Here is a 27,820-nt window from a genome sequence, read left to right as displayed (position 1 = left end):
GCCTTCCAACAAAAAAAAAAAACCAAACCAACCAACCAAAAACGTCTCTTAGGAAAAAGGCAAACTTCAGAAGCTCCTGTTAAAAGTATCTTTTATTTGTCAACTTTGTTTTCATAAGAATGATATATGCCAGATAACAACTGTAGTAATTCTCAAATAAGAATATTAATTAGATTGTACTTAGGAAATATATTTTTTATCGTTCTTAACATCATGTCTTCACCATTTTGTTGAGATCATCCTTGCTTGTCTCATCTCACACTTATGGAAAAATAAAGAAATATTTCCAGGTAATACAGAAAGCAGATACTATCCCTGCCATTTATTTTACAGAATATTGAAACTCCTGATTTTAAGACTTCCATAACATCACTTAAACAAGACCTCTCAGAGCACACAGAGTAGATGGAGTGGTGGTGGTTTGTGGAAGCAAGGAATCAACATTCTCCGACTTCCTTCATCTAAATGCATCAAAAAATCACACCTGACAACTAGTAATTCTTATTCAAATGAAGATATTAAAAGTTTTCTGATGTGTTTATGAATATAATTAGTCTGTTTCAGTTATGGCTTTTTTGATTTCTGATACAATAAAAACGTTTGTGTATCACACAGACACACAACAGAGCACAAATACAACTTAATACAGAGCTGTAACTCCTATCCAAGAGTGAATGAAAGTTCTGGTCTTTTAGCTTTCTTAAATTCTAGACATTTATCCTTTTCCCTGATGCACATACAACTGCCCAGAAGTACATTCTCATGGTACATGAACACTAAAACCCTTTTGTTTAGAGAAAATGACTGAAGAGATTAACATTTCAAAATAAATTTTACTCCTTCTGCTGCAGGAAGCATCACTAGATATATCTTAGTCCTTTATTATAGTAGTTTTAACTTGAAAATATAATGCTTATGAGGACAAATTATCAATGCAGTTACTATGAAGAATTAATAATCCTTTGATTAGTCTACAAATTAACTATTTTTTTCCTATAATATCTTCAAGACTTCAGTTCATATATCACAAGACACAACAAAACAGAACTACAATATGAAAAAAAGGTGTTTTTTTATTTTAACAGTGCTATAAAGAAACTGCTGAGTATTCATTTTGGAGTCCTAAAAAGCTAACGTGGTAACAAGTAGTTTAGCAATATGCAGGTTGAAACCTTGACCTCATCAATCCAAGTTGTGACTACTACTCAGTGAAGGTTGAACTGACCACCTCGAAGTCAGAGAGGGTTGGGAATAGCTATTTAAGTGATGTGGAGAGACAATTCATAGAGAATCACTTCAGGACCAGCAAGTGACTCCAGAATATTCTCTAATGGACTTGCCAGTTTTGATACTTCTAATAAAGACAGATTTGTACCTGCTGGTTCAAACTGCAACGGTGAGTAACTGAAATTCAGCAGGCTGCTGATATACACATTTGATGGCAAGTAATATATTGCGGCACAGGATCTGGAAGCAGTTGCTCTGAAGTCTCTGTTGACTCACAGAACAGCAGCAGAATTAATGAAGTTTTGGGCTGCCCAAAGATACTTACAAACCCGCTAACTATATTTAATTGCATCAGATGAAAGCACTGTGTGTCACTCTAAAGATCAAAACCTAGAATTTAAGATCTTCAAACAAATAGGCTGGTGGGTTGTTTTAATCAGACACTGAAGAATGTAATAAACCATTTCATAAAAGTAGATCAAAGATATTGGATCAGTTGTTACCATACTATTTTGGGGACTGACTATTGATGACAGCCAATCAGGAACACAGCCACCAAAAAGTGATTTACTCCATTTAACTATGTAAGTTTGAGAATTGATTTAAGATCCAAAATAGGATGCAACGTATTTTTATGCTAATGAGACACTTCTGGGTAAGACTTCCTGTTAAAAAAGGACTGAAATAAAAAAAAAAAAAAAATTATAAAACCAGGTCAGAGAATAAATGGATAAAGTGTTAAAAGAAGGAATAATAAAAATACTGCAAAGCCAACAGAGAAAACAAATAGTAATAGTAAAAACCAGGAAGAGTTACCTATTTTTTTAATATATCTACCTGCACATAACTCTGCGTGATCTTTTTTCTGTGTGGTAGTGAGCTATTAGTGAGGTTTGGCACCCACCTCAACCACATTAAAAAAGTCACAAGTCCCAAAGATGTCATCTTATGAGTAAACAGTTTTCTCCAGTGTCTGACTCAGAAGAAAGCAGGTTACCTTGGGCAGCTGCCCCATTCCAATGGACGATGGACTTCGTCCCTCAGCTTTATAGGAAGAAGTGGGAGGTGGTCATATATACGTCACTGAAGATCACAGGCATATATATATGGCTGACTAAGAAAAATTAGTTCAGTCATCTCATTAAGTTCTAGAAGGTGCACTGTATTTGCACAGGAAGTGGCTATATCTCTTGTAGGCACACGCTAACTATGGAGTATCTACTTGTCTACCTGATGAATCACTTAAAGCTTATGGTCTATTGGTAAGAAAGCAATTCTGAGTTAGAGAAAGTGTATGTCCTGTTATGGTGAGTGAGTATGATGAAAACTAATAATCTGCTGAGATGACAATTCATTTTACACCTTTCCTTTTTGCAGTGGAACATCACAGCAGAAATTAAATTTAAAATATTCAAATTTGAAATTATTCTTTAGGCATGACAAGGATGACTTTCCCACTATATCCATCTACTAGCTAAGTTGATAATGGAAGAAGCTTTTACAATGACCTTGAGAAAATCCACAAAATGGGTACGGGCTTACTGGGCATCTTTTGTGTCTTTGAGGGAAGTATATAGCATGCAGCTAGGAAGTGGCAGCCTGACGGACTCTAGATCTAAGGAATGACTTGAGAAGATAGGAGTACCAAATTGGGATCAAGTAGTCTGAGGGAATAGAAGAGATGGTGAACTCCTTTCTTTCTTCCCTTCAGAGAAGCAAGTTGGCACTGTTACTGAGTAAAAAACTAAGACCAGTAGAGACATATGTTACAACAAATTACAGTCTCCAAAACCACCTTTAAGCTGTCTGTTTACAACAACCTCTGAATTTTTCCATTAATCTCTTTAACATAATATTTCGAGTACAGTATAAAAGCAAATCGATCTTGTATCAGGCATGCAATTCTGTCATTTCGATTTTATATTTTAGTGGCTGAAGACTGTGTACCTCTGAGCCACATTTAGGACATGTAAAATACATATCAAATAAGTAATTACTTTTAATACAGTAGTAACAAAAAACATGCGAACAGCCTATGGTATGAGGCATGGTAGGCCATTCGCCACATAGGGAACATTCCTTGCAGTGAGCTGCTAAAGTGTTTTCACTCTTGGAAAGACCACCAATAGGCAAACGCCAAGAAGACATTTTAAGTTTCAGTTTCTGTACATTAATAAGTGGTAGCAGATAGATCAGAAATTCAGCAAAGCCATGCCATAAGAGCTCCCTGTTCATGTATTCAAATCCTACCTGACGAACACTTTGCGGCTTGCAAAAAACTGACCTAATTCCTAGAATCCGTTCTGTAAGTGTTGCAAATGTTCCTTTCTGAAGAAAAATCAGAAAATTTATAAGTCCACAGATCTTAAGAAGTCCAGCTCCAAAGTTAATATAACTCTTAATTTTGCTGAATGATTGCAGTTGACGATTGCTAAATAAATCGTAACATCTTTCTTCCAACCATCTTCCACCAACAGTGAAAATAAGATACCATAACTTCTGGTGTTTGCTCAGAGGTTGGTATTTCTCTGTCTGAGATAAATTATTCTTGTATTGAATATTCAGAATAGACTGTCCCACAGTTGCATTCTTGGAATAGACAGTGAATCTCCATAATATAAGCCATAAAAATGCTTTTACTTCTGGTTCAAAATGAGCCAACACCCCTGGTTTAAATCCATGAAAACAGCTGGTAAACTGAGACCATACTAGTTGTTCCAGGGCTTTGTTTAGTTCAAGAGCATCAAGTTGACTTATTCTGAGCACAGGATTCACATTGTTTTCATTTCCAGTGCTGGAAGCCATTTCTTCACAAAAAAACTTTCTAGGAATAAGCACAAATAGGTTTTAGTACAACGGAGCATTTCCTATTATTATTATTATTAAAGACAACAAAGTTGTAATACACCAGCAGTAAACAAGAAATAACAAAAAAGCTTCTTCAGAATGCCTTATTAATATGCTACATGTTGTTTCAGGAAGCTTTATGTTAACAGTATAAAATTTCCCCTCAAAATAAGTTACATTGGACTATTTATCACAAACAGTAACATTTCTATTTGGTTATACAGAAGTGTTTAACACCTTCCAGATATTTAGAAAACTCCACAGATTTAATATTTCACTCTATAAATAAATAAATAAAAATGCTGGACATAGCTGTAATATTCAGTTGGACCTTGAAACAGAAGAACAGAAACAAGAATTGTAAATCTATATGGCATTTTATTGAGAAATAGGGAAAATGAACAAACTATCTAAAATCTGGAAGAGAACAATGGGGGGGGATAGAAAATATTGCCACATGAATACTTCAGTAACTAAAAGTAAAATCTCAGAAATAATAACAAATTTAAGGATTACCTACAGGAAGACATGGATGAAAATTAAGGTGGGAGTGATAAAGCTTTCTAAATAAAGGCAGTGTTTTGTTTAGTTTAGAGAAGAATCATTATATGAGATTAAATAAATATTCAGCATTCAGACATAAATTATCATTCAGTACATCACTGAAGCCTGCACATATTTTCTAGAGTCTTTTGACATGTGTGGGATTGCGCTACTTGTTGTATAACAAATTTCCTGGCAAGATGATTAATGTATACTAGCAACTTCAACAAATGTATACTCTTCTTGCTCAAGCATTATAGAGAAAAATAAAAATATTTTTTAAAATTGCTTGGTTTAAATGCTATTGTATTTGGAATTCTGTAACTAAGAAAATAAATGCAGCAAATTGCAAGAGCAAAATAGGGATAATGCCTCAGTAATGCAAAACTGAGGTAACTTATTTTTGTTTCCTTTTGTCCACATAAGAAACACAAAGTGATTTAGGAGAACTGGTATATTTCAGGTAGAATGAAACATTTTCTAAACCAGATTCTTTGTATAACAGACAAGAAAGGATCAACAGCCTTCTGGAGAAAGTATAGAAGAAGGTACTTCAAATCCTTATTTATAAGACAAAAACCTGCTATAATACAAGACTGCTTTGAATAAAAGATGCTGTAGAGGATCCTATATAGGAATGGTTGCTAGCGATGCTAAGAACACATAAAAAAAAATACTCCAAACCAATAACCATTTGCTGAAACAGAATGCACCAAAAGTTTTAAAACCCAGTATAAAACATTATATGTAGCATTCATACTGTATTCTACACCTATAATTGGTCATGTCCATAAGGAAAATATCATGCAAAGCTAACAGCAAATACGATTTTGCTCTTAATGTATGCTGTACAATAGTAGATTCCAATTAATCAAGACTGGCTATATGGGCAGGGCATAAGATCGCTCCACTCAATTTCTTTAAGCATCTTCTTCCTCATTAGCAAGCAAAATATGGCTGAAAGTAGGGTAAGACCACCTCCTCTGGGCAAAAATCTATGGGGTTCATTGCATCAACCCGCACTGGCCTGACAAGCCAGTACACAAGCTTATACAAAGACAGTAAACCCAAGCCTGTCTCACTCACACTTGCATCTTTTCTGTAGTAAGCACCAAAGCAAAGGAAGTGTGGCTGGAAAGCATTACCCAGTATCATCCCAATAACTTACCTCCTCTCCACTCTGTGATCAGAGGGTCAGTTCAGCCCCTTCTGGAACCACAGCCTCTGATAACCAACTGCTCTGCAACCTGTCACTCTGGTTTAGTGCTATTCAATTGTAACCCCTAAAAGTCTAGTGTCTTCTTCACTTCTGATAACACCTCTGTCTCTTCTACTCATTTCACTCCATTCTACTCATTTCAGTTATCCTCCTACTAGTGTTCTACACAATTCCTAGGACACAAAATTCCCTTTCAGAATCCTAAAGTCATTTGAAAGTCACATCTTATTAATCAGCTTGCTTGATCCATCTACTGAGACTATTTTCCAACATGAGTTCAATCATCTTTTCCAGCTGTCCTCCATTATCACAGGTTCTATGAGAAATTGCTGCTGTAGATTTCTCACAAATAAGGTAGGCTAAATCTGTGCAGATTTATTTTTTTTTTTTCCCCAAGTATAGCCAGATTATTTAAGGAAACTTCATCAAGTGAGGAACAGTTCATCAAGAACCTACTAAAGTTCAGGGAAAATGCGTCCAACACTCAGGATTACAATGGATCACAAAATACACAAGAAAACCCATGGATCACTATAGGCTGGGAGCTGACTCACTGCATAGCTGCTCTGAAAAAAAGGACTTGGGGATTCTGTTAGGCAGCAAAAGGCATCAGTCACCAGTGCATCCTTGCAGCAATACTGCCTACTGGAGTGCATTAGTGTGTGTATAGCTAGCAGGCTGAAAGATATGTTTATCCCCTCTACTTGGCATTGGTGAGTCTACACCTGGGATACTAAATCCATTTTTTCCTCTTTTTTATCAATAGTACAAAAGAAATGTCAGTAAATCAAAAAGAGTCCAGCCACTAATATCACCAGGGAACCCCAACAACTGACATATGAGGATAGTTCGAAGAAACTCCAATTCTTCAACTTGAAGATAAAGCAGCTAAAAAGGTGATCTAATAGTAATCTTCAACTACCTAAAGGTTACAGAAAAGATTAAGTCAAACCTTTCTGTGAGATGCAGTAAAAGAGAGGCAACTGGCTATAAGCTGCTACATGATAAATTCTAGTTGGACATAAGGAAACTGGAACAGCTTGTCGAGAAGGACTGTGAAATCTCCCTCTGTGAAAGTTTGTTAAAACTTAACCAAATGATGCCCTAAGATACCTGTTCCAGCATTGAATTTATCCCCGATTCTCGCAGAAGGATGGACTAGATGCCAAAAAGATCACCTCCAGAACTTGGAGCTTGACCTCCTCAAAAATCTGTGCATGCCTTGTTGTAGAATCTAATTGATTTGTTACAATCCTTATTTTTCTCGTGTCCACGATCCTTTAATAACCCTATTTGAAGGAAATAACTTCAGTGAACCCATGAGTGTTGTTTGGAACACTGTATACAGAAAATGGGTGCCACTTTTGGATCAACAAGTCCAACCACCGTTTGTTAACCTTTGAAATTTTGCAAATTCCAACAAACTCCTTTCTAAAAAAATTAGAATTAACACCATATATACTGTTTAACTGTAACATATTTCATGTTTCTTCCTGAATTGCCAACTAGCAGATTGATTCAACTTTGAAGTCACTTTTAGACAAACTTCATGGAAAAGGAAGAATATCAGACAAAACCAAAAGCAACTAATAATAAAGATGTACTCCTTTAAAATACTTTAAATTATGCTTCTAATATTCCTATGTAAGCAAAGCTTTCCTTTTGATGAACAACTATGTAAGCATTCTCAATTTAAGCAACAAAACTGGGCATTGTTCTGAAGTTCTTTGTTGCTAAGAACACTAAGTTTGACACAGACCATGACTGTTAACTGGACCCTGCAAGTTACTTAAAGATTACATCCACACAGCTCTGACTTTAACGTGTAAGCACATTTCAGTGTGCTTACTGTTATGTACAGGCTAAAGTGTTCTGCTATACAGTATGATTACTTTTAAACCGATTTAAGATTTTACTGCACTTGCAGGGTAGATACTTCCTACAAACATTAAAAGGGAAATTTTGAAATACGTATTTTCCTATGAAAAATGTCTGCAAATGGCCTAATGATCTGGATAACAGCAACCATTTGAGAGAAAAGGCCTAAATTTTGCTGTAGTAGGGAATTGTCATTATATTCTTTATCTATGGTATCTGTTTTTTCAAGTGATAATAAATAAAGAATAAAAGATAATAAATAAAGTTTTCTCTTTTAAAATTACTTCCTCTATACAAAATCCTTTCAGAAATTTGGTAGATTTTTCAGTTTGTAATGTTTTCACAAATAGTGATCCTAGAGTAGGAATAAAAGAAATATTCTGGTTTAAAACTAGATAATAAACACAGCCTGTGTTAAGACATTTAACTTGTAGTTTTTTATGTTATTTTTGCATTTCATATTATGCTGAGCTACATGGACTATAAAGAGTAAGTTGTTTTTCCCCCATGTTTCAGCATTAAATTCAATTAGTCCTGCCTTACTGATTTAACCCTCTTATATGGTCTATTTTAAATTTTTTAAAATTTAAAAACTCAGAATTGTAGACCTAGCAATGAAGACAAATATCAATGCTCCATTAAGGATGCCATCAGGCTTAGCTTACAGGATCAGAATTGAACAGTCAAAAATCAGGTGAAGATACATAATAAACTATGTGTGATTAACTTGTTACATAAATACAATACAAAACACTAAAAACTACTACTTGAAATGTTCTCCCTTGATCTTACACCATCACAGATATTGCAGAGAAAAAGAAAAAAAATTGCCTCCCAAAAGAAATAAATCCATAGAATGCTTAAATAACCTATGGTTTGTTTGTGTTTTTTTTGTTTTTTGTTTTTTTTTTTTTTTTTTGTTGTTGTTGTTTTTTTCACTAAACAAATGAACAATCCCACTTGTACAGTACACTGTACAAAAAAAAAATATAATTATTGTATATCACCAGGGAAAGTGGGATTTCTTCTGGTATGTTAGTGCTGTTATTGAGCATTGTACAAATTATGAATGAATATATTTTATTTGGAAACATGTTATTGACAGAAATCTATCAATAGTAATGTGGGTATTGTCAACAGCCTGTCAATATTAATGTAATTATGATTAAGGGGATAACATGGATTTTAGCTATAATACCAAGTAACATCTCCTGCATCGCTGCTATCAATATAAGCATTATTATTGACCTGTTCTGGGACTATCAGTATGAGATGTATTACCATCAGGCATATTTGTCAATGCATTCTGCCCACAAAAATTCTACATTTAAATTTACAGGTCTGTAAACTTTGCCTGCAGAAATATACAAATCCAAGTATGAGGTGCCATTTTTTCCATGGGGCTATTCCACTGTGGATGAGTAACCAAGGGCTTTCTACTGTCTCAGTGCTACTGTAATCACATTTCCTGCTTTTCTAGCATAATCATTAGAAAACAGACAGACATATATTACATGCAGAAGCTTCAAAATACTTTAAAGTATGATTTGTCAAAACACTTTTTGGGAAGCCAAATAAAAATATATTTTATTAAGTCAAAAATTAACTTTGCTCCTTACTGCTCCAATTTAAAATGGAGTTTAGGATGCAAGAAGTAGCACACCCATTCACTTCCCTGAGTTAATGATTTAACCATTTCAGCTAATCTCTTCTGTGCAGCCAAAACATGTAGTGTGAGCACTGTTCTTTTGCAGAGATGGAATGGTCCACAAGAGACTACCTAATCCTAACTCAGCATGAATGCAGACTCAAAAATATCTTGACAGATGTTTAACTACCAAGAAAGCTGATTCCACACTTTCTCTAGGTAGTCTGTTCTGGTCTTTTATCACCCTAATAATTACAAAGAATCTTTCTCTCCTATTCAGTCCAAATCATCCTTATTACCAATAAAGACAGCTTTAATTTCACAGGAGAAAACAGTAACAACAATGGAGAAGAATTTCCACTTTGTCTGAATCTTCTCAATAGAAGAAAGCAGCGAAGCATGTCAGAATACCAGCTATAGATAGATTTGCCAAACTAGAAAATGTCCTCTTCCCTACAACATGTCTGGTATGATTGTTCAGAAAAAAAACCCTTTACGTTTTCCAGCAGCATAGTTAGTATTTACCTTGAGGTCTACTGTTTCTTCAGATCTTCTTCTGTCATTTTTTTGGTCTAAATAATTATTTCCTGTTTTGTATTAATGTATCTGAGCTTTTCCACTTAAATACAGTGCTTCATAGGTTCCTGCATTGCTTTTCATCTTGTTGATTCCAAAATTGCATCAAGAGTATTTTGGATTCAGATCTTATGTTCAAAACAAAGGAAAAAAAAAAAAGACCAAAACTTTCAACCTCTCTCTCCAGCTTAGTATCTTCAGTAACTTTTGTAAGCATGTGTTCTCTTCAATCATCCAACTCATTATAGGTAATTACCCTGTAAAGACAATTTTTCAACTTGATGCTGATAATATCAGCAACTAATGGAGATAGTATCGATACTACCTTTCCCTAGCCTGTTTATGTAGGGAAAAAGACTTTATTAAAATCAAGCTGTATTGTACTTAAACTTTGCCTCTTACTTCCTAAGCTTGGCATCCTTTCTAAGAGGAGAATAGATTAAGATTTCTTATGAACAGGTCACGTCAAGCCATACAGGCTGTTTTACAATCTCTCTTCTGCACATTTTTAGATACAAATTAATTGCTAAACTATTTGCTCCTGAATCTTTGTTTGGAATCAAAACTGACAGCTTCAATAATTCTCTTAACAGAAGACGAGAGACACAAAAGCACACACACACAAACCCATTTCACTGGCTATTTTCACCCTCCGGGACATTAAATAAATAAATAAACAACAATCAGTGATGCCTAATTCCTCAATCATTCTAGGATGCATTTTATTAGTATTTGCCACTTGAGCACATCTATATTAATATTCCTCAGGCTATTCTTTCTGTGCCTTGGTTTCACTCTCATTTCCTGTCTAATTTCATGAAAGTAGCAGGTCAGTCTTTGAAAATCTGTTACTTGTTCTCCTTTCTTATTTAGTAACAGATGTAGGTAATGGACCTATCCCTTTGTGCCCCCTCTTACTTAGATTTTTGGACCCTTTCATTGATTCTTTTCTTGTGCTTTGTAAATTGAAACTTATTTTATTCTTTAGAGTCACTTGATTTTACTCTTACATTCCTATACTATTCCTTTACATTCACCACTAATCATGTTGCATTATTTTTGCCTGGACAACTCTTTTGATTTCCAGGCCACTGAAGAATTCCTGATATATAAAGTCTCTTAAACTAAAATAATAATAGTGAATGTTAAGTATTATTTTAGTTTATTATTATACACTATCTCAACACAAAGAAACAACAGGACATACATTAAAGAGAACCACTTTCTAGCCTTTTTAACAGACTAGATTCTGCCAAGTCCCAGCATTCAGATCTATGGCCCAGGCAAGGGGAAGTATGTGGTGGGCATATCCTCTCTGGAGAGAATATCACTATCACTAACACACAGTTCCTTTTTTCTTTGGGAGCTACAATGCATTCAGTATTGCCCCTTCAGTGTTGTCATACTGGGTGTGTGACAGAGAGATCAAGCCATACCATTCATCTACTATCCCTCCTTTCATGTTCATAAAATTAGGGTATCAACAGATAGCTATGAAAACTATCTTTCCACCCACCACAAGAATGCTGAGATTTTTTTTTTTTTAAGGTGAGGTGGGGGGGGGTTGAGTTGGCTTTGTGTATAGGGGTTTTGTTGTTTTTGTTTTGTGAAGTGAAACTGTGTTCCATTTAACTGTTCTTTTTAGTTGCTCTCAATAGCAAAGGACATTTTAGATGTCAATTTGAAATCAATAAACTTTAAAGATGAGAAATCAAATTATATGTATCCAGTTCACTTAAAAATCTTCCCTTACATCAACTCTCATCATAAAACACAGAACCTAGACCTCAGCTGGTCAAAGCCTCATGTCTTACCATTAATTCTCATCTCTTTCTTGCTCATCAAGTGTAGACAGAAATATCCACAGATCAAAGTCTAATTGGGAGCCCCAACTGCATTGTCTCTTAATCACTGTAAAATTAACTTATCACTATATCATTACCTCAACTAACCTTACAAAAGATTGATTTTATATTAGTGTCTGGATTTCTGTTTACTTCAGTTAAATACCCATCATTTTGTAAAGAACATTAACTGATTCTTTAACCGTTTGGAATAACTACTAACACTAATTGAAAAAAACAGTGATACACTGCAATCACAGAAAATATTATCTATTTCTTATATTCCTAGGACTATTTCTCAATATAGACAAAGGAAAACACTGAATGACTGACTGCATAACAAATCAATCCTAGAGATGAAATTAAGATTTCCACTAAGGAGACTGAGTGAGCAACCAGTAACAAATCCCAGAATCTTAAATGCTACAGTTACATTTAATACTCAAAGAGCAAGTACAAGACAAAAATACATTCAAATCACAGGTTGCTTTTCCAACTTTAACTCAGTAAGCTTAGACTTCATAAAATGGGATACAAGAGATTAGCCACTGCTGAATACCTGGAGACAGCAAGAAAACATAAGGATAGCTCATTGATTTATCTTCCATAAACTACCTGTCAGAGTCAAAATATTAGGGCTTCAAGTTACAAAATCAAAACCAGTTCAGAAGAGCCAGAATTGATACAGCAGTAATGAAGAGCAGTAGGAAAGTGCTGCACTGTTAGAAGCTGTACATCAGTCATTTCTGTCAGTATTTGATGGAAACTGAAAATCTCACGTCAGTGTAACACATTCTCTCGATGAATGCTAGCAACCAAGACTGTTATTGGCCAGTGTTAAAAATACTCTGAATGATAAGAGCTCCCACTGACTTCAGAAAAACTTGTGATCAGTCAGCACTCTTAAAAGACAGATTATTAGATACAAACATCCAGATCTGATAGACTAATTACTGCATAACTAATATTTAAAATACTAACTTTCAGAATTTGTGACGTTAAATTTAAGGCTACAAAAGCTCAAGGTATGTTTGTATTCTCTGTGGCATAAAAGCCACAGATAGCATCACCCTTCCAACTTTTTGGATATGGCCCTGTCCTGGTTTCAGCTGGGATGGAGCTAATTTTTTTTTTTTTTTTTTTTTAATTCCTTCTTAGTAGCTAGAATAGTGCCGTGTTTTAGATTCAGCATGGCATTTGATATGAGAAGAATGTTGTTAATGTACTTAGTTTTTAGTTGTTGCTAGGAAATCAAGGACTTTTCAACTTCTCATATTCTGCTAAAGCACAGGTACACAAGAAGGTGGGGAGGGGGGGAACATAGACAAAACAATGGACCCAAATTGACCAATGGAATATTCCATATCATCTAACACCATGTACAGTATATAGATAAAGGTTGATTGTGAAGCTCCACTCAGGTTTTTGGTATGGTGGTTCCAGGATTATGTCTTCTCTGGGATCACTAGCCAGGAACAGGCTGGGTATCGGTCAGCAGGTATATTACCAGTTTCTATTTTCTATTATTATATTATCATTATTATTTTATTTCAATTATTGTTTTTATCTCAACCTGAGTCTCCCTACGCATACCACTCCAACTCTCTCCCTCATTCCCCAGGGGTGGGAGAGGGTGACCGAGCAGCTGGGTGGTGTTTGGTTGCCATCTGGGTTTAAACCACGACAGGCTCTAATTTTCATTTATTAGAATAAATAGGAAGATAAGCATATAACAAGTCATATGTTCAACTATTGTTCTTCTTTATCCCATATGCCATTCCTCCAGTTTCCACTATCTTATTTCCTCTTTTTTGTCATCCCTCTCCTTAGTACATCAAATTGCAAACTCATCTTGACAAGGGATGTGTCAATTCTTCTTGTAGATTCCCATTCTCTGCTATATTAAATGTAATCTAGCTGTTGTTCCTTTTAACTAAATCCGTGATAAAAGAACCCAAAAGTTTAACAAGACAAAGCTGTATTGTAACATGAGGCTTTCCAAAACATGGTTCAAAAAAATTCCCTTGAACACTAAGACGAAGAGCCAAGATATATGCCCAATACACAATATTGACTCTTTTTATTTGGAACTAGGTAATGGAAATTATCTGGAAAAGTGCCTTACATTTACTGTTGCTGAATCAAAATGGTGGAGGATTTGGTAGGAGTAGTTTAACAGAGTTGCGACTGTGATGGTCAACCAGGAAGAAACAGCCCCTTGCAAAGAAGGGGCAACATCTCTGACTAAACCAGTACCAGGAGCTTTAAGAGCACAGGAAAGATATGGATCCCTTGTGCTACAAATGTAGCACTGTTGATGATCACATCAGCAGATGACAGGGAGACCCTTGCATTGGAAGAGATTTCAGTTATGAGAATATGAGGCTGAATATAAGGATAGATAACTGAAAGTTATATTGCGTTGCAAGTGCAGAAGTATTTAAAGCTTAGCAGATGTGCCATCCTTTGTGCAAAGCAGGTAAAACAGCATACAGTGGCAGGGGTATGCAGCTCCATTTCAGCGTGGTTGAAAGACAGAACATGAATGCATGGTTGTGAGTGCACTGTGGGCAGTTAAAGTCAAAACTCCTAATTTGCTGGTTATTATTACTTACCTGAAAAGCTGGACTGATGCCTCATGACATATGTAATACCTGCTTTTCACTGTGGTACAGGCATTCTATCTCACATATTCTTATTTGTCAAGTACCGTCAATCCCAATTTTATGCATCTTTTCCATGCCCCTCCTTACCTTTCTTCAATTCAAAACTACCTAAAAAAAAAAGTCATCTAACTTAAATTCCCATTCCACAGCTCCGTGTTTCTGTTCCGTTCCTACCTGCCCGATCCATATGAATGGATCACCAGATAGGTATGAAGATGCCAGGATGAAGACTGAGAAGATATGTAGAAGGGATTCAGAAGCAATGCCTGTTTTATATACTGTAATACAATTTATCACAGATGATAGAATCCTGAAATTTTGCATTAAACACCTTAGGCTCATTATTTGAGAAACACAGTCACTGCCCAGATTTTACTCCAACTTTCTTCCTCTATACATACATATGCATACCAACTGCACAGTCATGAATATTCAGTGATATGCAAGCATAACAATGCTGATCCAAGTACTGCACTGTAGGAACGTAACATCCTTTAACCTTTTATTAGAAATACTTATTAGATGAGAAAGGTAAATTCTGTCCTAAATGCATAGCTAACTCATAATTAACCTCTGTCCACATCTGTACCAAAAGGAGGACTGCATGTAAAAACGATGCTGTTACCGACTGTATATATTTAAGACAGCAAAGAGGGCGTATGGCAAACTCGCTACCCTGGACTTCAGGAGAGCAGACTTTGGCCTCTTCAGGGATCTGCTTGGTATAGTACCATGAGATAAAGCCCTGCTGGGAAGAGAGGCCCAAGAAAGCTGGTTAATATTCAAGGATCACCTCTTCCAAGCTCAGGAGAGATACATCCTGACAAAGAGAAAGTCAGGCAAAAATTCCAGTAGGCCTGCATAGATGAACAAGGTGCTCCTGGACAAACTTACAAAAAGAAAGCCTACAGAGGGTGGAAACAAGGACAGGTAGCCTGGGAGGAATACAGAGAAATTATCCGAGCAGCCAGGGATCAACTTAGGAAAGCTAAAACCCTGACAGAATTAAATCTGACCAGGGACGTCATGGGCAACAAGAAAAGATTCTATGGGTACGTTGGTGATAAAAGGAAGACTAGAGAAAATGTGAGCCCTATCCAGAAGGAAACAGAAGACCTGGTTACCTGGGATACAGAGAATACTGAGGTACTCAATGACTTTTTCACCTCATTCTTCATCAGCAAGTGCTCCAACCACACTGCCCCAGGATGCAGAAGGCAAAGGTAGGGACTGGGAGAATGAAGAACTGCCCACTGTAGGAGAAGATTACATTTGAGACTATGGAACCTGATGGTGCATAAGTCTGTGTGACCTGATGAGGTGAATCCACGGCTCCTGAGGGAAGAAGCAGATGAAGTAGCTAAGCCACTATCTATCATATTTGAGAAGTTGTGGCAGCCTGCTCCAGTTCCCACTGAGTGGGAAAGGGGAATTATAACCCCCATTTTTAAAAAAAGCAAAAAGGAAGACCCAGGGAACTACAGGTCAGTCTCACCTTTGTGCCCAGCAAATTCATGGAGAGGATCCTCCTGAAAACTATGGTAGGGTACATGGAAAATAAGGACATGATTGGTGACAGGCTTTACTAAGGGCAAATCATGCCTAACAAATTTGGTAGCCTACAACCAGGTTACAGCATTGGTAAATAAGAGAAAAGCAACTGATATCATCTACCTGGACTTGTGCAAAGCTTTTGACACTGTCCTACACAATATCCTTGTCTCTAAATTGGAGTGGCATGGATTTGATGGATGGACCACTCAGTGGATAAGGAACGGGCTGGGTGGCTAGTGCTCAAAGAGTTGAGGTCAACAGCTCAATGTCCAAGTGGAGACCAATGAATGATGGTGTTTCTCAGAGGTCAGTATTGGGACCAGTGACGTTTTAACGTATTTGTCAGCAACATGGACAGTGGGATTGAGTACGTACTCAGTGTTTGCCAATGACACAAAGCTGCATGGTGCAGCCAACACACTGGAGGAAAGGGATGCCATCCATAGGGACCCTGACTTGAGATGTGAGCCCATGTAAACCTCACGAAGTTCAACAATGCCAAGTGCAAGGTCCTGCCCATGGGTCGAGGCAATCCCATGCACAAATACAGGCTGCGTGATGAGTGGATTGAGAGCAGCCATGTGGAGCAGAACTTGGGGATATTAGTGGATGGAAAACTGACTGTGAGCCAGAAATGTGCACTCACAGCCCAGAAAGCCAACTGTATCCTGGGCTGCATCAAGAAAAGTGTGGCTAACACACTGAAGGAGGCGATTTTCTCCCTCTACTCTGCTCTCCTGAGATCCCACCTGGAGTACTGTGTTCAAGTGGGTCCAGAGGAGGGCCATGAAGATGATCAGGGGGCTGGAGCACCTCCCCTGTGAGGACAGTCTGAGAAAGTTGGGGTTGTTCAGCCTGGAGAAGGCTCCAGTGAGACCTTATAGCAGCCTTCTAGTACTTAAAGAGGGCCTACAGGAAAGAAGGAGAGGGACTCTTTATCAGGGAATGTAGTGATAAGACGAGGGGTAACAGTTTTAAACTGAAAGAGAATAGGTTTAAACTAGATACAAGGAAGAAATTCTTTACTGTGAGGGTGGTGAGGCACTGGCACAGGGTGCCCAGAGAAGCTGTGGGTGCCCCCTCCCTGGAAGCGTTCAAGGCAAGGTTGGACAAGACTTTGAGCATCCTGATCTAAGTAGAAGGTGTCTCTGCCCATGGCAGGGAGGTTGGAACTAGATGATCCTTAAGGTCCATTCCAACCCAAACCATTCTATGATTCATTAAAGCTAAGAAGGCCCTGCATCAATAATAAGACAAGTCTGTTCACAGTCAGTTTGATGTCACATAATACGAGGCCAAAACTTAACTTAGAAATAGTTGTATCTAATTATAATCAAGAATCTCAGCTGGTGAAAGGATAAAGAACACTACTTTACCTGACATATATGTCTCATTTTTTAGGCTTGTGTTCTATAGAAACATAAGTTGATGTAATTTCTGACAGCTACAGTTATTCCCTCCCATCTTCCTTCAACTGTACATTTTCTTAAAGACTAGCACCAACACTCATTTGACCCTCTACTGAACTGTTCATGCATGTGAAACGGGCAGAAAATAAGCCTGCTTAAATTTATTTTCCTGCAGATTCAGTACACAAATAGGTCAGTAGAGCATCAGGTAAGATGCATGCAGTACCAGTAAGAAAAGCATGAGGGCCAGAAAAAGCGGGTAGTCATGAAACTGGCTGCTTTTGTATCTCAGCATTATACTCTTACATCTACCACCAGTCAATAGCAAGATAGAAAACCAAGCCTTTCATTTGACTAGAACTGTTCTAATGGTCTTCAAACCCAGAATGCTGAATGTGCAAGGATAACACCACGACGCTGTAAATACAAATAATGAAACTTTTTGCTCTTTCAAAAATGAAAAAAAAAAAAATTAATTGTCCAAGTCCACTGTAGGGCTCATGCAGACTTGCAGGTGAGAGGCTACTCTGTTTAAATAACATTATGCAATTCCTCCCCACTCTTACTTTTTTGATATGATAGTACTTTGAAATGTTTGGCATACACAGTGACTAATAGGGATGCTGGGGAAATTAGACGTGCTCAGCATCCCCAAACCTTGACAGTTTTATTACTTGGTAATTATGGTAACTTTAAGCACACGAAGGAAGACTGATATGCTTTCACCACATTCTCTTCAATCCTATAACTTCATTAGCATTTTAAAATCCACTGGCACAGTTGCACATACATATTACAAGTAACAGTTTAGAAGAGGGATAGTAATTTCCTTACTAGGCAGCCTGAGCTGTACACTGAGACAGCTCCTACAATCCCTCTATAATTCCAGCATGAATTCCCCTTCATGATTTAGTTATGCCCCATAGTGTCATGGCCCTATATTAAATTTTCTTTCCAAAAAAAGTTCCTTTCTCCTTGCCAGCCCCTTCCTGTGATATCTTGTCAGCTCTTCTGCTTATAAAATTAATATTATTTTTGAATAATATTACTTTTCAAAGTGTTTTTCAAGATTTCTTAGAATTTAAATTTGGATCATTTCCTTTCTTTCCCAATCCCACTGCCAATATTAGTAAAAACAGGGATGGCAGAGATAAGCAGTGGCAGACACAGCATTTTTAGAGAGTTTGCTCCCAGGCAGCTACTGATACAAACACAATGAATATTAGGAGTGATTCAGCTTACTTCTAAAGGCCAAACCCCTCCACAGGTCCTCTCCTGCAGGGAAAGGAAAAAGTGCCCAGACCCAGACAGAGTCCACCTTGAATCAAGTGTTGCACCACTGCCATAATTCATCTTTCTTCCCTTATCATGTATTCGTCCTTTTTCCTCCATCTCAAAGTTTATTTCTCTTAATTTTTACTCTTTCTTCCTCTGAAAAATCTGCATTGTGTACTTTTGAAAATAGTCTGTAATCATCTCAGACTTCCAAATTTCTTGCATTCCACCTCCAAACAAAAAAACAAACCAAAACAAACTACCACCATCTCTGAAAGACACGTTACAGATAGCATCCTTCCTGTTCTTCTTCTGAAGATTTTTGTAAAGTTTAGATGTGAACTGAGAATGCTTGCAGATGTAGGTCAGAGGCATGGCTACAGGAACCATTCAGCTCATCTGAGAAGCTGTATTACAGAGAGCCTGCTACCTTCTCTGTCCATGTTCAGCATAATCTAACTCAAGAGCCTGCAGCTTTTTATCAGAACACACCTTCTTTTAGCTTTACTATTCAAAGAGTACAGGAAGTGCTGTGGAGTAGCTGGTGTTGAGAGAATACTAGTTAGTAAAAATGAGAGTTGTAGCATCACACCCTTTCTCTTCCTGCCTTCACTGGTCTATGTGAAAAAGTATATATTATATTGGGTCTCAATAGGAAAAAACAACCCTATCCACCCTCCCCCCCAAAAAACAATAAAACCCCCCAAACAGCATAGGCAGCCTGCTTGAAAACACTATACCGAAGCAACCCTCTACTACAGTCCAATAGATGTAACAAGTTGTAGGGGCTGTCATCATTAACTGCAGCAGCAATACAGTGAGTTCCATTTTTAGTCATATACAACTTACCATCATATAGGTTGGAAATTTAAATTCACTCTCTGCATGCTCTAAAAAACTGTATGAATTCAGATGTTGATCCTGGAAAGTTAATATTCAGAAATCAGACCTTGCTAGGGAGTAATTTACATTAAGATATTTGAGCGAAAGACTGATTTTAATTGATGAAATGATCATCTTCTATCTGTTTAGCTTAGTATATATTAAACATATGTATAAGGCTAACATCTTTGTAGAGAGTTAAGTGTACTTATGATGTAAAGGACCATTAGACACTACACTATTTACAGAATGGAGTTAGTTGTGATTTAAAGAAAAATATGCCTCTCTGGATGCTTGCTGGCAAAGGGGTCTTTTTTTGCAGTCATTCTAAAGTAGTATGGAATGGTTTTCCTCTCTGAGTTTCCTTAAGTATGTGTGTTAAAGTCCACTGGTGGGTTGCCAAATACTGCTTGTGTTTTTACTACAAGAGAAAAAAAAAAAAAAATAGAAAACTTGACAGTTGACTGTTACCCCCTCCCTTTTTATTTTTTAGAAATGTGGTAACAGGGGCAACAAGGAAGGGATCAGTGTGTTTATTTTAAGCTTATGACATCCAATCCCTGCCTGCTCAAGCAGGGCCATCTGAAGCCAGTTGCCCAGGACCATGTCCAGACAGCTTTTGAGTGTTTGCAAGGATGGAGACTCCACAGCCTCTCTTTGCAACCTGTGTCAGTGCTTGGTCACCTTCACAGTGAAAAACAGTTTCCTTATATTCAGACAGAGCTTCCTGCTTTTCAGTGCGTGCCCACTGTCTCAGGTCCTGTAAAAGTGCACCACTGAAAAGAGCCTGGCTCCATCCTGTTTGCACACTCCTTCAGGTACATTATTAAAGGAACATTATTAAGAATCCTCCAAGCCTTCGCTTCTCCAGGCTGAACAGTCCCAGCTCTCTCAGCCTTTCCTCATGAGAGTCACGCTCCAGTTCCAACCTACTTTGTGGCCCTCTGTTGGACTCTTGAGTATGTCCAAGCCTCAGCTAAACTGGAGAGCCCAGAATTGAACATAGTTTCTTTCTTTCCTTCACAAATATTCTCTATCAATCTTTAGCAATTTCCAGAACTGTCACTTTAAAAGACTAGAAAAGATTAAACACAGGAGAAGATCAAATGTTTTTCTTGACTTGCACTACAGCATTTGATGTCAAAGCACAAATGAAGGTCCTTGGATGGGTAACGGTGTCAAAAACTATCAGAGTATGGAAGTTACCTTTCCCGTTCTATTCTATGAAGGACCTAATGAAGTCTTTATATACTATCAATACCTGTTCGCAAGTTTTAATTGAGTTTTATTTAGTCCATCACAAGAACATTTGCTTCCTACATGTCCTGAAATCACTGTAAGTATCAAAACCTTTCTGTGAGTCACTACCTTGTCTAATAAATTATAGCTACAGTCTCAGGGTGGGGTGAATAATAAGAGAGTCTAATAGGAGACAAATACACAGGGCTCTCAAACAAACAAATTCCCTCCCAAATCTAAACATCCTCCTTGCACAAAACAGACTTTCCATATATCTAGCTTAATCCTTAATAATACACCAACAAGAACTGGGGCATACCGTTCCAGCTACCTGACAGCCTTTTCATAATGCACCTGAAGGCCCATTATCTGAGAAATTAAACGTTTTAAAAATAAATTCATGGGATATATGCCTGTACTGCCATACTATGAGTTCTAAGGGTAGATATGAGAGACTTACGCATGAGCTGATTCAGATACATATAAATTCACCACTACTACTCTATAGTTTTCAACATTTCTAATGTAAGTGAAAGATACTTTGACACTGCTGCAGAGAAATATCTAATTTTAATTTGATCAATTATATCAACATTGAAAGTTTCACTAAAGCTTTAATGGGAACTGATTTTCTTCATTTGGTAAAAAGGATGATATAAAAAACCTACAAGTTTGAACCAAAGCAGGCCTAGAAGTTAAAAGGACTTACAAATAGAGGCAGAAATCTAAGCAGAGTTATTTCAGCTGCCTTGGCCCCAGATTAACACAATTTAATTATGCTCTGTACTTAAGAAACATATTCAATTATTTAAAAACTGCAAATATATATATACATAATATTGGGGAGTGTGTGTGTTTAAAAATATATCTATTTATAAAAATTGCCACTTATACCCAAACACCCCACCTCTTTCAGCCTCCCACAATACAACCCAGATTGGTAGGCGAGAACAATGATGTAAATATAAGATCCTTTCAAAACCTTCATAAACAGTAGCTTTAAATGTATTCCACTTTCCAGTTCACCAACTCTACCAATTACTTAACAATATGGAGAACCCTATAAGCATCATGGTAATTAAAGTGTAAATGCATGAACTAATAAACTATTAAGAATTTTTAAAATAAGAAATAATAATGCTGCTTTCTAAAGAATGTGTTTGCACCAGCAGTCATAAACTTCTGACAATTTTAGTTTTAACTAGCCTATTCATGTCGTAATCTCTCATGCACAGCACTGTGTTTTCTCCACATACATCACTACAGATACAAGTGGTAAGCTGCTATATTCAAATAAAGGGTTCATGAAGAATTTACCTTTTTAACTCCAAAAAAATATTCTTACTAGCAACTAGTGCTAGAGTACTAGCAACCACAATAAGTGTTCCAATACTGACATGATCATCTATTTCTATAATAAATTCCAGAAGAAATAAAATATAAGTGTCAAATCCCTCCAATACTCTTGATTACATGCCCTACTGGTCTATTTAATTTCTATCAAAAAAATGAAAAAAGTCTTTTTAACAAGTTCATTTATACATCTTATAGGTGTGAAGTTATCCCTCTAACTCCAGAGCACATAACCAAATTTTATGACATGATGCAGTATGAACAAACTTACAAAAAATAATTCAGAGGTGTGAATTGTTACTCCCCTTAATAGTTTATTTGCTACTCTAGTTCATGTCCCACTTTCAGCTGTTTTCGTACTAAAGAGTTTATTAGATAAAGTAGCAATGACCGACATCCAGGAAGTGAGAAACTGCTGATGAGTAGAAACTGAAGCATAAAGAGGAAGAAAGTTTCTAGAAGAAAGCACTGAAAAAAACAGATCTTCATAAAGAACAGAAACAGTAATAGCATTAAATACAGTAAAAACTTTGTAAGCAACTGTTGCTGAACTGCATATTAATAACAGCTCTATAGAAACTAGACAAGAAATGGCTAACTTCTAAATATTTCAGAATCAGACTTTACTACAAACTGGCCATACTTCATCTTTGACCTTGGTGAATATTTCCCTCTCGCTGACAGATGAAAGACGATATCAGAAATATACTTAAGGATTGAAAGTAACATACAGTGCTGTGGTTTTCAGTATGGACTACATCGTAAGCAGAATTCATCGCTCTGCCAAAACACGTGGGCTGTTCTGACTAAATCTGCATTAATTCTCTGGCAAACTAATGGTTTGTTACTTACAGGTTGCACAAAACCAGATTAATAGAAAGTGGGAGGGAGTCACTGTGACCTTGAGCAGGGCAGTACCTTTAGAAAACCTTGTCACCTGTAGCAGGCAGTCATAGGAAAGACCTTTGGAGGTCTGTATACGGTTCACTGCCAGCTGACACCAGAGTAACAATTCGGATTAAAAATATCCCTCTGGCAGAATATTATGCCCTCTCCTCTCTACAGGGCACGTTACCTGGCTCTGTCTTATCTTACCTTACACCCTGGGCCTAGCTAGAAACCTTGCAGCCTCTGGGCACACCGAGGCAGGCGACAGAGCGCCAGTGGGACCCCAGACACCGAGAGCCCCAGAGCGGGAGTGCGAGGCGGAACACCGGTTTTTATAACCGGGTCCCGGGGGAGCGCCCGGGGTTGCCCCAGAGAGGCTGCCCCGCCGCCCCGAGCCCCGGCAGCGGCCCCCGCAGCGCGGCCCGCCGCCGCCCGGCTGGCCGGGAAGGCCGGCAGCACCCCCCGCCTCGACCCGCCCCGCGCCCCGACTGACCTGCACCGCTGCCGGGCCCAGGCCGCCGGGGCTCTTGCAGGGGTACGAGAGCGACGGGGTCTGCCTCGAGTCTCCTAGGGAAGGCCTGAGAGGATTCTCCCCTCCATCACCCGGCCGCTGCCCCCGGCCCGCGGGCACCGGCCCACCAGCGGACACCGGCCCCGCCGGGCCATAGAGCCACCTCCTGCTGCCTAGAGCGGCTGCGTCAAGAACGCCAACAACGGCAGGCGGGGGCCTAGAGTGGCTTTGCAGGAAGTAGTCTGGGAGATCGAGACGACGCGCTAGAAGGGCCCCCGGGACAGTATCCGTGCCGGGGTGAACCATGGGGCTATTTGACTGACAGGCCACAGAGCAAATCAGTGGCTCGGAGTGAGGATGGGAAGCCAATGGGGAGGCAGGAGGTGGGGCTGCTCTGGGGCTTGGGGGGGTGCTTCCCGGGCCCTGAGAGTGGAGATGCCGTTTCGCCATCTTCAGCTCGCCAAGCGCTAGTCCAGCGGCTTCTGCTCGCCCTGGCCGCCCGTGTAGCTCCCGGCTCGGGGTGGGGCGGCCACCAAGGGTGGGGCGGGGGCGGCGGGACCGAGCAACGTGGGGAGCGAGGGGCTTCTGTAGCGTTTGCTGGCAGGATTCACGGGGCTGTGAGAGGCGAAGCTGAGCCGTTTGGGGAGGAAACGCGGCAACAGCTTCCAAGTCCTGCAGGCGGGTGTTTCTCCAGCAGCTTTTACCCCAACGCTGTTAGGTGTGTGGTTGATCGGTTGCTTACGGGCATTAGCGACAGGCAGGCCCTCCCTCAAGGCTCCCAGAGTGTTTTAGGTGTTTTGAAAGTATTACACACTTAGCTGAAGAAAACTGCATTGGAAAGTTAGCTTTTACGGTTCTAGAAAGCAAATTAAAGAGAACTCTTTAAAATGTGGCTGTATGAACAGGTTGAGAGGAATCTCGGTTGTGTGGTAAACATAAAATTAAAAGCTACTCAAATAGTGATTCATTTGTTCCCAAACAGTAACTATATTTAGTTTCAGCATATTCATGAATACAGATTTACAGGTGATGTTAGGGGTTCCGGTTCTTAAGATACCTTTCAGAGGTTATCTGTACTAAGGAGACTGCAGAGGGATTCCATGGGCACATACTGATGGATTGTATGCCTTTTTTTTTTTTTTTTTTTTTCCTAACTTGTACTACAGAGTGCTACCTAATTTCTTGGCTACTTGTGGTGTCACAAAACAGGATACAACCCTTTATGAATATTACAATATTGTAAGAACTGTTTAGTTGAATATTTACATGTCATTTTTCACAATGGTAAAGCATCTTCAAAACAAATGCTGAACTTTATTAACAGTAATTCCTCTTTTAGAAGAACTGTTTGAAGTGAAAAAGGCTAGTTCACATAGCTGATTTCACAAAATGGGGATTAGATCTATTTATATGAAAACTGCATTTTAAGCAAAATGAGGTAATTTAATCTTTTGAGCTAGGACAACTCTTGTTTCATGGAAGGACATTGCAGTGGAAAGCTTATGGCCACTAATAAAGGAAAAACAATCAGCCTCAAATGTTTAGGTAGTCTACCATAAACACCAAGGTATTTGGGGCGATCCTTGCTTTGGTTTTGAAACAAAACCATGCAATCATTTATTTCTCCTGAGGAGTAATTCATTTAATTGAATCACTAAATTAATCTTCTATATATTGTCACTTACTTATTGCATATTTGAATTAGAAACAAAAGAAAACATTTCCTTGTGCAGGGCACTGTAAAAAGCTGTATCAGCATTAAAAAATCTTGTGAAGTGAGACCCTGTATGACATGGGCATACTAGAGAAAGAAAATAGAGGACTTGCAACTCAAGACTGAAGCAATGTGCTATTTCCTAGTAGGGCAGATACTGCGACTCTCTGGGAGCCACGCTGCCTAGGTGAGAGGTTGTTAGCCTCTTGCCTGCATTTTGACCTGACACTCCAGGTGCAGCTGGCCATCTGTGTCTGTCACATGAATAAAAGTTTGCAATGCTAAGTTGTCAATGCTTGAAATACTTAAAGGTCCTGTAAAAGGAAGTATGATTGGGGAGTGCTAAACAAGTCTCACAGGTGGAATAAAAGTTCTGACAGGTTCTGGAAGATGAGTTGAAGTAGTTCATGAGTAACTCTTGATGAAGCCACCTTTCTTCATTCACTCCAATTACTGAAAGAAACAGTAAATGAATACCATATCTGAAGTTTGTCCTAATTTCTGTACTCATCTGACACTTGCATTTCCTCCTGCTGTTCCTCCTGCTTTGTTCATATGGAGATCATCTGGCCCCCATGCTGCTGAGAAACCTCTGTCTCCCCCAGGATTCAGTATCGACAAAGACAGCAAATACATTGCTGATCAGATCGGTTTTACAGACTGGATAGCCTTAGCTAGAAGAGAGCATGCTCACTTAAACTATACTACAGTGGTGAAAAAGGGAGTTTTCAGATATGCAGAGTGAAATGGGTAGCAAACTAAGGTTACCTTTCTTTTTGAAAAACTTTAAACACCCCTTCCTCCCTGCAAGCAGTGCTTGAATTGTGGTTTGCTGGTGATTCAGTAATAAAAATATTATTTGTGGTGTCTTTGTGGCAGACTACACAGATTAGGAATTTAGTCACTGCATTGAATGTTTTTCCCAAAGTGGAAAGCCACAACTAAGGGACTGAAATATGAAGAAAGAATGGGGGATGGAAGAGAAATGAAAACCTAGAGCATACCTTTGTCCAAAGTTTTAATTTGTGTCTAACCTTCCCTGTCATTTCTATCCTAATTCTTTCAGGAGATGATAGAAAAATGTCCTCTCTGACTACAGAAAAGCACTCTCAAATTTCCATGCCACTACTTGAAATGTGGTTATGCTTTTAAGGCAGACATTTTCCATGGCCTTAACTGCTCACAGGTCTGTCCTAAAACCAAAGTAGCCACTGTGCATACCTAGTAAGTACTGTTCATAAACATTTTTATAATGTTTGACCTTAAGTGTGACCTGAAGATTAATGGATATGTTGTATCAGTTTTAATGGGTCTCTTCTCCCTTGGATGCACACATGTGACTCCCATTAGCCTTAATGGGAGTTATATGTGTGCCTAGAGGTTAGACAAGATCTCTAAAGGTGCTGTTATGCTCTGTTGTATTAACGATCTCATAATTGCTGAGGTGCTGCACCTTTGCATTGAAAGCAAACTAATTAAGTCAGTCTAGTATAAGTTGGTATACTAGCATACCTGGCACGTATGTGTGTTTTCCTGTACTGAGAGATCGAGGCAAAATCAAATGTGGAATTTAAATTTTAACTGTAACTTGGCTTCCTTTTTAATACTTTTTTTAAAATCCAAAATTATTTACTTAATTTGATTCCTAAGAAAGGTGATTGTTCGTGCCAATTCAGAGGAAGAAGCTGAATATGGTGTTTTATCATTAAAGCGTGTATTGAGAAAAGGGACTGAATAGATTCTTATTTTTGATGTTCCAAATAATGCACTTTGAAAAAGGCAGTTAGGTCTAGAGGATTAGCATGAAGCTTGATGTTGAATTTTAATTATGGCTTTGTTACTCACTTCTTCCAAGTGCCTTTAGACAAAGCACTTCACCTTTCTTTGATTTCCTGGTATGTAAAATACCTGCTTGCTTCTTAGTGTTGTAGACAGAAATTAATATCTGTTCTATGCTTTGAAATTTTAAGATTGGTACATCCAACTGTATTCTGCTGGCATAATTATGACAGCACAGGAGGAGGAAAAAAATCATAGTACCTACCTAATACAGCCAGCAGAAGCCGTGGTGGAGATGCAAATCTGTTGAGAGAACTGATTCTGTTCCATTGTTTATGATGTGTAAGGCAGTGCACTGATACTGAAAAGTATTTGTTATAGTTTTTGGTGGAAGAGATTGTCCAGTAAGCAAATTTACATTGTATAGCTATTAGACATTTTTATTAATCAAAATAAGGATTAGAATTTGACTGACACTGTGAAAATTTGCTGTATTCCATTACTATTTCCATATACTTGAAAATCAACCGTGATGCAGCCTTCTTTGAAGATACACATTTGGGGAAAGAATGCATCTTAACAGTTACATTCTGGAGGAAAAGAAGGGTTTATGCGATGACCTCCACATTTAAAGTCGTTTGGCTGCTTTTTTTTTTTTTTTAATTTTGGTATTATTTAAACTCAGTTTCATGATTCAGTTTTCGTATTTGTGAAGTAACAGAAGGATCTTGCATATTTTCTGTTGTTTTTTCCTAGTAATTATTTTAT

The 27,820-nt window shown here is 38.1% G+C and overlaps 1 protein-coding gene across 1 annotated transcript; it reads right to left on the bottom strand.

Annotated features, from left to right (window-relative positions):
• Positions 1 to 74: 74 nt before the first annotated feature.
• PEX2 (peroxisomal biogenesis factor 2) lies at positions 75 to 23,780 on the bottom strand. Its single transcript, XM_042786159.1, has 2 exons — positions 23,542 to 23,780; positions 75 to 4,051 (listed from the first exon to the last, which is right to left on the bottom strand). The coding sequence occupies exon 2, from the start codon at positions 4,030 to 4,032 to the stop codon at positions 3,118 to 3,120; it is 915 nt and encodes a 304-aa protein (XP_042642093.1). The 5' UTR covers positions 4,033 to 4,051; positions 23,542 to 23,780; the 3' UTR covers positions 75 to 3,117.
• Between the last annotated feature and the right edge of the window lie 4,040 nt (positions 23,781 to 27,820).

Source organism: Tyto alba, unplaced genomic scaffold (genome assembly GCF_018691265.1).
Source record: "Tyto alba isolate M040663 unplaced genomic scaffold, T.alba_DEE_v4.0 Super-Scaffold_9, whole genome shotgun sequence".
Classification (NCBI taxonomy): domain Eukaryota; kingdom Metazoa; phylum Chordata; class Aves; order Strigiformes; family Tytonidae; genus Tyto; species Tyto alba.
This window is presented reverse-complemented; position numbering and strand designations above follow the sequence as displayed.